This window comes from Lonchura striata, chromosome 1 (genome assembly GCF_046129695.1).
Source record: "Lonchura striata isolate bLonStr1 chromosome 1, bLonStr1.mat, whole genome shotgun sequence".
Taxonomy (NCBI): Eukaryota; Metazoa; Chordata; class Aves; order Passeriformes; family Estrildidae; genus Lonchura; species Lonchura striata.
The window spans coordinates 117151874-117168538 of NC_134603.1; the positions used below are offsets into that span (position 1 = coordinate 117151874).

General features: G+C 36.3%; 1 protein-coding gene across 1 annotated transcript in view; it reads right to left on the reverse strand.

Annotated features, from left to right (window-relative positions):
• CMC1 (C-X9-C motif containing 1) overlaps positions 1-16665 on the reverse strand; it is a 40296-nt gene that overhangs the window by 19452 nt on the left and 4179 nt on the right. The window contains exon 2 of the mRNA XM_021536545.2: positions 9899-9991. Coding sequence (XP_021392220.1) covers positions 9899-9991 — 93 coding nt within the window. The remainder of the gene's footprint in view (positions 1-9898; positions 9992-16665) is intronic.

Here is a 16665-nt window from a genome sequence, read left to right on the forward strand (position 1 = left end):
TTGGAAGAGCAATTTTCTTTGGCAAATACTCCTGTCAATTTCATATGTTTTCTAAAGAATAGACAGAAGCTTTCCCCTATCACCTTATGCTGAATACAAGGTCTATATATTCCTTTTAGGCTGCCTGAATGCTCACTATTTATTGTATTCCTGAAGTCACAGAAGCAATATTTTGACCAAAACTAAGTTTTATTCTCCACTGCTGAACCTAATGGCACCTACGCAACATATTCTGACTTCAATAGTTGAAAAATAACCTATTTTCTGTGTGAAACTAACTCCAGGGTAATATTAATAATTCATATACAACATAAATATTTATACACAAGCAATGAGAATATAACATGACCTCTTAAAAGTATAAAAACTTATTTACACTTACTGCTAACTGTGTAACTGTTGAATGTAGTATCTAAGAGGGGTTTATAATACAAAGTTTCAGAGCAACTACTTCATACATTGTTAAGGACAGGTGGCTAAAACAACAACCACTGTGAGTCACATGAACTGCCACTGCTCTGTCCACCCACGCCACAGTAACACCTCACTGTAACACTCTGACACTGCACCCATAGGTTATCGCCACCATCAATGGAATGGATGCAAAAAACCCCTCACAGAATCCCAAGTTTGCACTCGCTTGCCAGTAATAAGAATGACTGACACAGAAGAATCAAAATGTGTCGAGTGGAAAAGAAAACTGAGAGATCAGCAAACACTGTATGTAACACCTGAGTATTCGTCAGTGGTTGGAACAGCACCCCCACCCTTCTGTTGGGAGAAGAACGTGACCATGTCTCCTCCACTATGGACACTCCCCTCACACAGTTGCCTAAAGACTGATCTAAATACCATGAAATAACCCAAGATCATTAGATACAGGCAAGGTTGCATTCCTCTATTTTTACAGTTTGTGCCAATCTTAACTCACCAGGACCTTAAGACACAAAACCAGCTTATTCAACCTAACCTGGTAGAGTGTACTAGTGGAGAACTGGAAATAATTAGAGCACATAAAAGGCATATAAATCAATGCTGGCATAATTCCTGAAAAAACAAGTTTGGAGAAATTATGATATAGAAGACATTTTAAAACTTTTGGGCAAGGAATTTCCAGGTTCCGAAGTCAAATGAAGACAGCAACAATGATTCGGTATTAATGGGGAATTTGTCAGGGAGTAGTAATATGACTAAAGGGTAGGAACAACCGATGATTCGGGTGCTTAATTTCAAGTTCAACTCTTCCAGCAATCCAAGAAATGCTACAAAAGGACAAGGGCAATTAGTTTTTTTCTTTCCTTATATACATTTAAAGTATTCCCATTCTGCAGATGTTAAAACACATTAATCCAGTCTGGAAGAATAGTTTTCCTCCTAAAACTGCATCACCAACTGAACCCATAATACAATAATTGTATCTCACCATAAGAGCTGCAAAAGAAGCAAACCTACTGTTCAACTTCCAGCAGTTAGCTTGGTGAGTGCTCTTATCATGGATATTACTACCATGTACTACAGTAATCCAAAAACACACAGGCATCTTCTATTTACATCACGATTTGTTAAGAACATGTAATTAATCTGGGCTATATTAATATATTTATGCTGGACAGGGAAATCAATTTGAAATTTGGGATCTTAGCTGGAAACCAATAAAATTTGTAACTTGAGAAAAGCAAATTGAAAGACTGCACAAAATACAGGCAACCTCTTGAGGTTCTCATCTATGAGCTCTGAACTACCCATATCACTTTAAAATCTATACATAAAAATCTCTACCAGGTAAGAGAATCAAAATCGAAATGGGGCTTGTAAGATATGGCAACCTGGCTGAAATTGATATTCATTAAAGTACTCTTTGCATGAATAGGAGCATTTGGACTCTGTGGTCTTTATCAGAGCCCCAGCTGGTAATGGTTGAAGGTTAATGCCTTACCCCATTCTGTTCAATTTTCTGTCCTAATTAGTCCTCTAAATCTATAGCTGTGAGCACCAAGTGTCTGTGCTCAAAAGAAACTAATTAATGCTAGCAAATTAGATCAAGTCCAAAGATCCAACAGCCAAACTCTTAAATGCTCCTTGTTAATAGGAAGTGTAGCTGTCAATAACTGCTGTTGGTGGCTATAATGAGGCCTCTTTCTTTCACTGAAAGTGATTTCATTTCTCTTTGTCCCTGTAAAAGCTGTTCCTTTCCCTAATAAATAAAATTAAAAAAAAAAAAAAAACCCACACAACTAAGTTGCAGTGGTAAAGCTAGCAGCAGTCTGACCCATTTCTTGTCATCCACTGAGTTGAAATGACATGGATGGGGGGAAGAACAAAAATAATCACACCAGGCAAGTTCTCTCCCTGGACATTTTCTTCAAGTGTTCAAAACTAGTCAGTAACACTGAAATTTCTATCATCAAGCAAGACAATATGCATTCATATTTCTTTTCTATAAATTAACTTAGGGTAGCTAATGCTGTTATCATTCACTCAAACAAACAAACAATCACACACAAATCTAGAATCTCATTTCTTCAAATTCTAATTTACATATAGCTGTTCTCTCTGCCCAGTTTGTTGGAGCAAAGCTCAATATACCATAATCCCTCTAGAGATTGTATTAATTCACATAGTTAAATGTGATGAGAGTAAATGTTCACTGGAAATATATATCACTGAATATTTTTTTTTTCAAAATAAAAGCTATTGTGTGCAAATAAGAACATCATACAAAGATTCAGCATCTTACTCTCAAGGAATGCAAGCCAGAAAAAAAGCTCATAGCAATTTACTACCAGTACTAAATATAAGTGTACACTATCAAAACATCTAAAATAATTTAAATAACTGACAATTGCAGAACACATAAAACATAATGCAATATCAATAGTTTCATATAATGTCATGTGGTCACACGTGCTATGACTATAATATATGTCAATATTCAGATAATAAATATAGCAACAGAGGACAACAGTTTTCCTCCATTCTCCATCTACAGCTTTGTTGCTGAATTGAAACTGTGATCTCAAATTATACTAACCTTCCTCTCACAAAAATGGAGTTGCAGATAATGCAGCAAATTATTTTTCATCCTCCTAAGAGAAAGGTAATGTGGTCATAAAAATATCTGTGATTCTTCCACTGTAACCTCTCAGGTTTTCCACCAAACTGTGTAATATGAATATAAGCACATGCAAACAATTTCTGATCACAGCAGCTCAATTTAAAAAAAGGTACCAGCAGCTGTCATGTTAACTCATTGATTTTTATCAGTCACTTGATCTTTTTGCTTTGGTCAGTTAGAAAATCACTGTGTTCCCAGATACTCCTAGGAGATGTGAACTTGAAAAAAAAAAAATTGTAAGGATTGTATTTTCACAGTGATGCAAAGTGGATGAGCAAAGTTGAGCTTTAAATGGTGATTTTAGTTTTAATTTGCTATAAGACAAGAACACTCATCAAAATTTTTAAGTAGAGCTGTCATGTAATTCCCTCTACCAGTCTTAGCATCTTCTGAAGTCAGAACTGTAAGTACCAACAGGTTAATCCTCCCTCAGCATTCAACAAGGGTTGGTAACAATTAACAGAACTCAGTTTGCAATACCAAGGAAAGTAAGCAACATCAAGCAAAATTTGCTAAGGATTTCACACATTTCATTATCTGCATTTCTGATAGGAAAGTATATCTAAAAATAATGGGTTTTTTAAGAAGGAATATCTAAAGGTATGCTTGGGCATTTAAATGTACAGTACCACATGTAGTTCAATCAGAAATTTCTTTGGATTTATGGACCTTGCTATGTCAGGTGTAAGGGTCATGGTCTAGAGCAGGTGGCCCCTACGGGGACAGAGATAATGTCAGTGACAGGACTGTTGAGTAACTGCACATTATCAAAACTCTGGATGACACTGGTCATGCTCAACTGTAGAGAAGCCTGCAGTAGTGTTGCATCCCATCATCTTCACTAAGTATCAACATGAGCCCTGAGGAGGAGAGGGCTAATGGGAAATCTGGAGAATGAGAGGAGGATGGTTGCTTGGAAATGTCCTTTTCCAGCCACACATTCCAAACCATTTTTAAAGCCCGGCCAAGTATTATGAGATTTTTTTCAGTAATGTAACTCCAGTTGCTTTAATTATACAGCACCTCCAAACAACAGAACCAAAACAGAACCAACAGCATTCTCCAGTGAAGGTCCTCAACTCGGTACAAGTGGAAATATCTTCCTTATGTCTCCCTCATAAAAGTTTTAAAATAGATTAATAATTTTTTTAAAAGGACAGAACAACTTGTCAGCTTGATCAAATAGGTGCCTCCCACAATATGCTTAAAATAAGAAATGGCTACATTTACTTCACCATCTTTCTAATGGCAGAACCAGGCTGAGTTGAACTATCTGTCCCTGCAAGACCTTGAAAAGACTGTAGGTCTATTTCCTATTGAATCCTTCAACCTTACAAAAGAGTCTCAGTCACAGAAGATGTATGCAGGTCCTCTTCATGACCTTAAAGGCCTAAATCCAGATGATGTGACATTAACAGACAACAAAATTCAGAGGAAAGAAGTTCAGAATTTAAAACCCTTGTCACCAGAGCAAGTTGCTCTTTTCTCAGAAAAAAAATAAAAATGTTGTGAGGTTTTGGAAGGTGGGCAGAAATGCTTTACAATACAACAAATACACAAAACATCTACAATAAATATAATACAGAATTAATTTCATGAGTGACTCTGTGACAGTAATATCTTTTTGGGATCTCAATTCTTCAGAGTCTAAACTCACAACATCTCAAACTCAGTCAGTCGTTTCTATTTTTCAAGCCAAGTAACCCAAAATTAAATCAAATTAAGCTGACAGTCCAAGTTTGTGTATTTCTGTTACCAAAAACATCCCCATCAAGTTCAGTTTCAGAATTGTAACTTTGGACAGCAGAGTAAGCCCTCTCAAGAAATTAGATAAACTTCTCTGTAGAAATGATCAAGAATCAACCACAGCTCTTTTTCTATCAACCACAGCAGTTTTTTCTATGACTGTCCCTAGTTTTAGAGCACGGAGCTGTCCCTAGTTTTAAGGCACAGAGCTGCCCTAGTTTTAGGGCATGCACTCATGGAAAGCAAAGCACAGCTGGATGAAACTATAGAACTTTTCATGTGCTAAAGGTCACCATTCTGATGAAAAAGAATAGTGAACTCCGGGTTCTTGAAATTTGCTATGATTTTGCTTTGAAGAAGCTTACTCATATTTACATTTTATAACTGGAAATTAAAGCGAAACAGGAAAACAGCTTGCTTAAGAAATTATTTCCAAAAATCAGTAAGTGAGGCAACGGCTAACAAATTATCCTTTTAGTTACCTAGGTTTGAAATGCAAGGATATGGTAATACAGAAATATATAATTTAATACTGTTTCAGGCAAACTCATGCTACAGTTTGTAAAAATACAGTGAAACACTCCTGTATGACAATGTTTTAGGGTTTTTAGTTTGCTTGTTTTTTGACACTTTTGCCCACAATTTCACATACACACATACAGTCCATGGATATGAACACAATAAAACATATTTACATAATACACAGAAAACTGACTAGTGTTTCCCAGAAAGCATGTTAGCAGAATTACTACCCAAGTTAACAAAATTACTAATACATCCATTTTCACTGAAAAAAGTGCTTGAAAGTCTTAAATCACATAGAAATCATTCTAAACAGAGCTACAAAATTCTTAAGAAACATGCAGCACACACAAGAACTTACACCAGAACAATCTGAAAAAACAGTTGTAAGTAAATTTAAATAATCTAAGTAAAATTAAATATGACCAGAGTGTACATATTTTCCATGGTTATCTCTTCCCTAAGCCATTTTGGTAGGCTGAGAACCAAGCAAATCAATGAGCTACCCATTTAACTGTGTACTAGCGTAGCAGGATCACTTCTCAAGTTAACAAGACCTTTTTTATTTATTTATTTTTGTAACCCTTGGGGTTTCTTTTCCCTGGATGGCTGTGGAACAAGTGCTGGACAGGCTGTCATTACTTGCATTATTAGCTCGAATAAGCACACAGCTCTAGGTGGTATAGCTGCAGGCTAAGGTACCAGGCTGGGTACAGATGGACCCTGTGCTCATGCAGAGCACTATTGAATGTATAGGGGCTCCCCATAGGGACACATGTGAACCCAGCCTGATCAAGCCAATTGTAAAGGCCCATACTTGTGGAATAGCTTTATTTCCTACAGTGCCAATGCATTCATCACAATTTCCTAAAGACAAAAAGAAACAGAGGTCTACTAATAGGAGTTTCTGAAACATGAACTTAACATAAAGCAGAAAAATCCTACACTGAGAGGAAGTTAAATGAATATCTCTGCCCTCAGTGTAAACAACTCCGTTTCATGCATGTGTGTACACTCCACAGCACACAAACCAAGTCACAAGAGCTTTGATTACTTAATTACACAGCTTATGTTCATAGCTTATAATTGTTTACAGCATAAAAAGCATAGACTCTTTACTCTGATTAACACCTATCCCTGTGTACTAACAAGACAAATTTATTCCAGGAATAATCTCACAATGGATTTATGAGATAGTAAATCTACTGATCACAAAACTGCTTAAGCTCCATTTGCCATGGTTTGGTCTCTCCCCTCCACCCATATGAAAAGGTGTACAACAAATTAACTGAATCTCTCTACCACCTTTTTATTTTAATAGAGGCATTAATGTGGGGTTTTGCTCACCTATTTGATAACAAAAAACTGTTACAGAAATACTCGGTTTCCACTTCTAACTTTCACACAATTTGATCAAAGCTGGTTTACAGGCGACAGAAGAATGACAGGGATATAGATGTATCCACAAACCTTATTTTCCTAAAGATACAAAACTAAACTAAACAGGAGAAAGAAGGAAGATATTATAATATTGCTTAACATCACAGAAAAGGAAAAATCATAACATTTGGCTTTAAAATTTATGGAGGGAAAAAGATGGAGAAGCTGCAAGGTAATGGTCCGCAGGTCACAGCTCAAGAACCTCCACTATTGGTTGCTGCCACAGAAAATGAAGATGCTGAAAACAAAGTCCTTATCTTACCCAAATTCAGAAGAGAAAAACACATTCACACAGTCTCTTTGGTTAACCTCAAACAATATTATACCAATAGAAAGCTCTCAAAATACTTTTAATCTACGCCTTTCAAATGATCCACACTTTTAATCTTCATTTTTTTTCCCCAACAGGCACAGAATTTGAAGTAAAAATGACTCAACTATTGTTCAAATGAAAAAAAAAAAAAAAAGGTCTGTTAAGTCCTTCTGGCAGTGCTGGAAGGCACCTGTTACATGATGCCACTTTTCTTTGGCAGATATTACTTTTTAACATTTTCTGGTGAACCTCTAAAAGAGCTGCTTAAAAATACACTGGTCTACTTTACCTAGACTTGACTCTAGTTATAGAGTGCCCAAGTGATAAAACTCCAGAAACTTCCTTTGAAGTTTCTTAAATAACAGCAAAACACAAAAAGCCATATGCCATTGGGGAAACAATTGTTCTTCCTGCCATGGTAAGAGTTGCTGAAATAATTCAGGGAAAACAATATGACAACAAACTAAAATGCACTCCCTTGTCAATAAATACTGATGGAAGATGCACAGAAGACCATGATAAAGATTTGAAGAAACAAGTGTGCAACAAGTTACATAGTGTGGGAGGTTTCCTATAAGTTAATGAAAGTACAGAAGTTTTTAACTTCTCACATCTTGTGGTATTTGCATTTCATCAATGAAGTGCACAAAAATTCCTTTTTTTTTGTGAACCACTAAAGGAAAGATGTACTGGAGAAGATATATTCTCATCAGGAAGTGGCTTCTTGAATAAAAAAACCGATGCATTATGGTAAAACTGTGCAAATATAACTACTTATGGAATGGCTGCTTTGACTGGAATAAGAAAGGGATTCCAGATTAAGGCTACAGAGAGAGCATTGCACATGAAATTCCTTCACTGCCTCACTCAGGGGTGAGCTATTGCAGCAAAGTAGTTGGAGCCAGGATTGTACAGTGTGCTACAGGATGGCATCAATGGTATAACTTGACAAAAACGAGCCTTCAAACAGTGGCATCTTTACCAGATTTTGTAATGAGATGGGGAGGGGCCACAAAATCCCTGGCAACACAGAGAGGTTTGCTCTCTGGGTAACTTGTGGCAAAGTGCTTCAAAGAGTTATCTTTTCTAAAAAAAAATGTGTCAGGTTTGACAAGCGCTCCAAACCCACTGACCTTTTCACTGATGACACGTGGCAATGAGTAGTTTGCTACCTAGCAGGAATTTCCAAAAACTAAACACTCAATGTGTCTCTTTAAGGTGAAGGTGTCATTTTAATAATGACTAAGAAAGTAACTCCTTTGCAAAAGAAACTTGCATTTTGGAGAAAGTATTTTGAAAATAGGTATTTGAATATGTTCACTTAATTATGTAATTTTTGTTTTAATTTTGTTGGTGAACAAAATATGTGTCACCTACAAAAGCCTCCTGTATCTGTACACTTTAGAAGGATATCAACAGAACTTTCTAACCTATTAAAAATCTTCCTGAGGAGAGTTTTAGGGAGTTGAAAACACTGACATGCAACACCTTCTCATTAGTTTGGAAGAAAAACTGATTGACATCAAGGGAGAATATAATTTATTCGCCCAATTTCAAGCAAAGCATTTGCAAAACTTATGGATAGGAGTGAAAGATAAGGATAGTTAAGTAAAATTTAGTAAGTGCAAGCAACTATGTACTTCTTCTATGGGGATCTATGCATCTTTGTAAGGTATCTTTTCCAGGCATGACACCCATTAAGATCAAGTGTTGAAATAAACAACTTAGAACCAGGTATTAAAATTCCTATATGACAGTGGTAAAGACTTTAAAAACTATGATGCAAGTTTAGTTGTAAAGATCTCAATGAAAAGTACTATTATTAACAGTAATCTTTTTAGATTAATAAATAGCTTAAAATATTTTAAAGTATTGCTTGTTTCCTCTTTATTGTATCCTTTTTTAACTTCTGTTTTTATGTTTCATAATGTACATAACATACAAGTACAGTGATACATTTACATAATTTAAAATGAATATACCTATATTGGGATTGTGGAGTCAGAAATTTTTTACTGATGGGGTGCATGAACAAAAGAAGTTTAAAGAGCTCAGATCTGGATGACTGGATGCGAATGCCATCTACTGAAAGCTGACACTTGTACAGAGTAATTCCCTGGCTTTTCATCCATTCTTACATCCCTCCTACAGCAGCATTCTTGGCTAACCTGTGTGTAAGCAGCTCTCAGCACAGCTGGTCACACCACTTTAAAGAGTTATTAATTTAAAGAGTCCAGTACTCTTCACAAGAAAATGGAAGTACAAGTACACTGCATAACCCTATTTCAACATCTTTCTGGTAATATGTGTGTGTTTATGTGCATGGATCATTTCAATGCTGGGGCAAGGAAAGGATGCAGTAAGTTGGGAATATTTAAACAAATTTGTTATAATGAGAAAAGCCTTAATTGAAGGTTTGCATGAGGCAATCGAATTTATATATGTATTAAATTATTCATACAGAAACACAGTAACTCTTGCACTGCTCTGTCACCACCAGACTGAGATGTGAAGAATTTTGTATTAATCATCCTAAATTCTACAGCCCTTGAGAACAAGTCATTTTGGAAAATAGTCCACATCCCCAAGCAGCCAAAGCCAACACAAGCAGATTTATATGCTTCAATACTGGTTTCACAGTGAGCTGATAAGACAGAGATCACACATATTAATTCTCTCACTACATGATTGCAAAAACAAGGATTATATTCAGGGCACAAAAGTGAGTACATCTGATCTCCTAATGAATATTTGACTCTTACCTTGCACCTTATCTGAACACAGCTCCTTGGCTCGATCCCTCATTATTTGTGGAATCAAAACATCTTTTTCTACATGTCTCAGCTTAGAATTTCCTGTAAAGAGTGAAAAAAAGATAATTTAGAAATGAAAAATTTGTTTTCTATACATCAGAAATAGTCGATCTAAAGAAAAAACACAGCATTGTTTACATAACATACAGGAGTACATTAAAACTGGCACAAACAGCAGTAGAAAGTACCAAAAAAGGTACAAATCAAAAGGACGGAAAGTCCGAAATTTGCTCAGATACAAATATGAACATATATGTATGCCCTGAATATTAATATGCACTGTGAACCAAAACTAAAGGAGCAAATTCTGGCAGCACATTTGAATTTCTGCCTTATTGAATAAAAAATCTGCTACAGACAGCACAGCAGTTAAATACTTTTATTTCTGGATACTAATATTTTTCTGTGCACATGATCTGTATGTGATATTACTAGTGGAATCTGGCAACGACAGAGGATTACAATGAGCAATATACAGAATCTGAACTAAAGACATTTCTCCTCAAAAATACCCCTTAACATTATTCTACAGCAGAAAAATACCCCTCTGTTCTGTACATACAACAGAAACACTATAAACAAATAGCTCATGATTTAGATTTGCTTCCATGCTCTGATTTTCATATTAAAATATTACAAATATCAGATTTCTACTAATATATTATTTTGCAGATAAAATATTACAAATATCCTTAATTTTAACTTTCTGCAGAGTATCAGTGCACTTACTGTACCAAACACTTGGTACAGTAAATAGGCTACAGACAAAACAAAGCTGTCAGAAAACTTCCAAGCATGTTTTGCAATCAGGATAAATCAGTTCAGCTGAATGACATGGACGGAACCACGTCACCACGCTATGTGCCTCAGCTCCACTCACTTCAGTCAAAGCAAGCTGGCACTGTAGCCTTCCTACCCTCTTCCCATCCCTATGATGCTCTTTTTCCTCTGCCCACACAGACAGGCTCAGCAGCCCTGTGGTGAATGAAAGTGGAAGTTAATTTCTTTTAAAGGTAAATAAATTTTCTGTTAGGTAATTTTTCAACTAGGTAAATTCCCTGATCCAGTTTACTGTATAACACCAAAGACATCCACATGAGGGAATTCAATGAGACAAGTAGAAGAAGACTGAAGTATCATGAGTACCACTGGCACAAATTACAGCCTTAATTTCTGCTCCCCACACTTATTCTAAACTCATCTTGGCTATACTGGTGCTTGGAGTACAAAGAGTACAAACACAGATACAGTGAATCAAGTGGGTTGCCACCTGTCACCAAAAGGGAATTTTTACCAGTGCCACATTGCCCTCACTCACCCTCATCATGTCATCATTATTATGCACCTAAGCTCATAGTGAGTGAGCAGGTAAAAACAGAAAACTAATCCAAATACATGTGAAAAACTGCTTCTCAGCTGATTTACACTTTGGAGTAATTAGATCTACTTATCTACTTCCCATAATTAGCATCATAGAATATCCTAAGTTGGATGGGACCCACTCTTGGCTCTTTTATACCACAGCATACATGGAAATGGAGCAGAGAGAAGTCTGTAGGGCCTGGGAAGAGCAGCTGGGCTTCCCCTACTGGCAAAGCTGGCCAGAAGCATCCACGGTTTTCACAATGACAAATCACAGGCCTCCAGTGTAAGGATCAGCTATCCCTCTACTGACAAAGAGGAGAAGTGGGCAGGAATGCAGCTAAATGAGAGAAAGGAAATAGGACACAGTGCCATCTGGAAAAAAACAAGCACGCAAGCAAAGAAAAACAAACTCAAAAAGAGAAGACTTCCCTGATAGCCCAGAACAGTCAAAAAAGATTGTCGGGTTTTCTCTTAGGTTAAACACTCAATCTTCTGTTTGATTATTCAAAAGAAAGAGGCGTAAGACTGATAGCAAGAAGTAGCTCTGCTGGTGTTAACACCAGTACAACCAGAACCATGACAGAACTGTGCTCCAGGCAAATTCCTTCTTTTTAGTCCCGTGTTGTCAAGTCTACAAATGCTGAAAATGCAGAAAGGAGAGGGCACATCAGGACACTGGGCAGCATCCAGTAGGAAGAATGAGAAGAGAGCTATGACAGTAATTCAAAAGTAATTATACAACAGCATAAAGGAAACTACAGTAAAAACTATTTATAAACTCATCTACAGTTTTTAAAATAATCTCTTGTGAAGTATCAGCAGTTTCAACAGGTTTTTCTAATTTTAAAAATGTTTGTATTTACAGGATTTTGCTTTTGTATTTTTAATTAGAAAATATTTATTACTTAATAATGGTTGGACTTCATGATGTTAAACTGAGCCTAAGTGACTCTATGAAAAGCCCAAGCAATTTTAATCATCTTATACTGTCTAAGTTTCAGGCTCTGAAACTACCTCTCCAAATAGCTCAAATGCAGATGTTCAGTTTAATCAGTACTGTATTTACTTGTGAGTTTCTACTGGAACGTCTTAAATATGTGAATATTTTGCCTTGATTCTAAACTATCCATTGCATTACAATTACAGTGATTTTCCTTCAACAATCTTAAAACACTGTACTGAAGTCAGTATCTCTAGCATTTATACAAAATATTTAAGAAAAATAAGGTGCGAATATTAAAAATAACACATACCAGCTAAAGCAAATGTTTTCACATGCAAAGTACCTGCATTTCTGATACTGATGTACAACCACTTGCAAGATCATCATCAATTCAAGCTATTCATCTCTGCAGTAACATATATGGCAATAACTTTCGAAGAACACCTCAGAAGCAAGACTTCATCAAAAAATATGACACAACCATGATGTAAAACCATCAACTCCTTTTGCCTTTTTTCAACTATATTACAGTTTCCAGAATAAGAACTTATTCCCCCCTTTTGAAAGTTCACTATTCTGCACTAAGAAAGGTACATCTTAATCTAATACCAGATTCCTGTGGACGAGTCCCTACCGAAGAATCTGCATTACACTCCTGTTTCATTTTATCATGAAAATATTATTTTCAGACAAGTAAGAAACATATTTTCCTACAGTTTGCCTTCTGCATTTGAAAGTTGAAACCTTTGGTATCACCCACATCCTCCACACACTTTTCCTGGAATTCTGGGTAGGCTGTTTGAAGAGATCCTGGCCTTACGCCACAGAGTGAACCACCACATCACCCCAGACAAATGCTAGCCAGACAAATGCTAGTAGCAGCTTTTTCTTCTCCCTCTGCCAGCCCAAACTTGGGCATTTTTGTTAGAGCAATTTAATACTTTGATATTTTACCCTTACCTTGCCTTCTGATGAAATTTCCAAGTACCATCAAACATTACAAAGGAACAGGTGGATGAACAGAGCTAATCAAGTAAAGGTTACAAAACAAAAACTAAATTCTACTAATACTAAAAAAGAAGTATTTTGTAAAAACATACACAAAAGTTAGTCAGAATTATAACTAAATGCAGGCTTCCAGGGACTACAGCTAAGTCACTAGCTCCTTGAAATTATAAGTCTACAGGCAAGGAATCCGTGTGATAGAACCACTGAATGTTTACTAAAGACTGAATGCTCCTCAAGGAACAGATGAGACGATAAACAACAAATAAAGAAGTTACAAGTTTGCAGGGAAAAAAAAAGACAAAAGGGGAGAAACCTACAGAAAAGGGAATACCTTCATGAAAGAGAAATTGTTTTTCATAAAACCTCAGCCCAGTGCAAAGAATTAAAGAGAGAGATTACTAAACTGGGAGACATCCCTATTCACCATATCACTAAGAAACATTTCTGACTTGTTTTTTTTTTTTAACAAAGAAAATCGGTGGGGTTTGGCAAATCTCAGTGGTCAGTGGTCATGGTTCTCATTGCATACAATACATAGGGCACAAGACTACAGTTGTAATAATAGCCTTCTGTGGTTGATCAAAACCCTCAGCTGCAAAAGTTCTTTATTGCCATGGAAGGCCAAGGACCACAGCTGGTCAGTTTAATGGTTTTAGTTATTTTTCTAAAAATGACCAAACCCCAAGAAACTAATATACATTTATAGGAACAAGAACATCCCGACCACTAGAACACATCAAATTCACTCTGTATGGAAGCTGGGAAAAAAGATGACAAATAATTTGCTGACTTTCTAGCCTCTGACCAAAGGACCCATGACAGCCTTGAGAACAACATGAGCACTGTGTAGAGCTGTGCTGCAGGCAGCAGACCTTTAAGGGGAAGAGGAGGATGAAATACAAAGCTGCTTTATAGTCCTAACAACAAAAGGGACTGTAGCAGCTTCTCATATTAATTAGAACACTATTACAAGAGGATAGCAAGACAAAAGCTCTCCTAGAAGAGTGTCCTGAGAGAAGTAATATAACCTCCCCGCTTCATTCAACACAGCTAGTAACTGACTTGCTCACCCTTTACTCATCCTGCTGGTAGTTAACAGCTCTGCTCTCACCTCTTTCATGACTTCACGTAGCAGGGTCACATTACTCAGGAAAGTTGAAATCTTTATTACTAAGTTGTAAAAGTGTATTAACTTAGAGGATTCAGTCGTTCTTCATGTCACTTGGTAAAAATTGTTTCTGTAAGGTAATATGCCATTTCATTACAAAGTTTTGCTTTAGAACACTTGCTGATGAGCAATTATAAAGATACACTGGAAAACTAAACTTTTCTTAATAACAGAAGGAGCAGCACAGTGTCCACTGCCTGCTTTCCAGCAAGCATTCCTTTCATCAATCAGACTACTGGCTCTAGACATTAAATTTTTTACAAAAAAAATCAGATCTATTTTAGTGTGTCTATAACAGTGTTTTGAATAAGCAAATATAATTAGAGCTTAGTACTCCTCCAGGAAAAGAATGCATTCAACTCAAAATTTTCATCTCCATTATTCTGCCTAGCTTATTCCCCTTGTATTAAATAAAAATTACCATTCTTAGGTTAACTCATGTGAATCATTTATGCATATGTGCATAATAAAAACTTATCCAACAAGACTGTATCATGGAATCAGACTGTATCAACTGCTCAAAATCTCTATTTGAAAGCACAAAGTCACACATCGGAACAAATTAATTTAGAGATAGACTCATTAAAGTCATGGGAGAAAAAAACAAATTATCTTCCTAAAATCTTAGGGTCTTTTCCTACAATTGTATTTGATGTATCAATTAATACTTTAAGTATCCAATCCTGTAGCCTTTGGGAGGGCTGCTGTGCCTTTACCGACCCAGAGTTCATAATTTCAGCATCCTGCTTTGTAAACCTTGATCCTAAAAAACCTTGCAGAATCCTGTTAAAGGTAAAGAATTTTATCAGTCAAAGACATCCAATGTGAATTGATGGATGATGGAGGAGGACCAAACAAACACCTTTATACATATGTGAAATGGTACCGAGTTTGGTAATTTCATTTGCACATCAGTGTTTGCATACAAACTCGAGCCTTGAGTAGTGAGCTTCTACTGAGGTTTTGAAGTATAGAAGGACAATATGAAATGACAGAAGTGTTATAATCCAAGTGAAACTACATCTGTGATACCTTGGAACTCTAATTTAAAAGCAAAAGAAACTTATCAATGCAGGTTTTCTATGCAGTATCCTTTTCTCTTCTTTAAATGTACATGAATAAATTTATTTGTATTTAAAATGTTAACAGATTTTGAGATCTTTCTAATACTGACATAATTTTAAATTAAGATGGAGAACAGGAATGACAACAACAGGGAAAATTTCCAAAGCTTTAACTTCTCACCATTCTATCATTGCCTCAAAGTCAATTTTCACCTTTTTCACTGGCTGAATTTGTTATCTTACATTTTGCTTTCAGGCTCATATTCCTGCAATACGGCAGTACTGAATTACGAGAATGCTGTTTGCTAAAAGTGAACAATGGCTGTATTACAGCAAGTCTGTAATGCCTAGAAAGAAAAGGAAAAGCAGACCTACAAAGCACACTTTCTTGTTAATTACATGCAGATTGCAAATACTCATACATCTAGTGAGTAATAAAGTTGACATGAGGAGATATTTTTACACTGCTGATCACACAGCAAATCCAGTTACAGGCCCTGAAAATTAATTACAGATTAAGACTTAATAATTACTACTGGAAATAATGCAGCTTCATTAACACATAGCCTGCACCATTGTTCACATATGACAGACTTGCCAGTTAGGAAAACTTAAGTTGCAAGCTACCTATAAAGGGAACACCACAGTGCACCTCAAATCCCATCTGACAACAGATGAGAATTCCAGCAAAATGCAGTAAACCTGCTGGTTTGAACCTTGGACTGACCAAGGATTAAACCAGCAGAAACAGCCCTAATTTGCACCACTGTAAAGCTTCTGAGTGCTTCACTTGGTAACTGATGCAAAATCCTCAACATGACTTTCTGTCACTTAAACACTTAATGGTGTTTCCATGCAGCAGGATTTCAGCAACCAAATACACATTCCAGGGTTTTTTCTGAGATGCCAAAATATACTAACAGCTCAGCCACAATTCAATTCCTACATATAGGATAGGGTTGTACACTTTTTAAAAAGTCAAGCCCACACATTTGAGCACCTCTTGTCTGAAATCAGTCCCAAGTGTATAATACCCATTTCTTCTATGCCCTTTCTAACTTACAGTGAATGATGTCCAAGAATTTAATGCTCACTTCCACTTGGAGTAAGAAACAGAGAAAGGTCCTGAAAAAACCCAAAGTAACTGAATTGTATAAACCAAACAGAT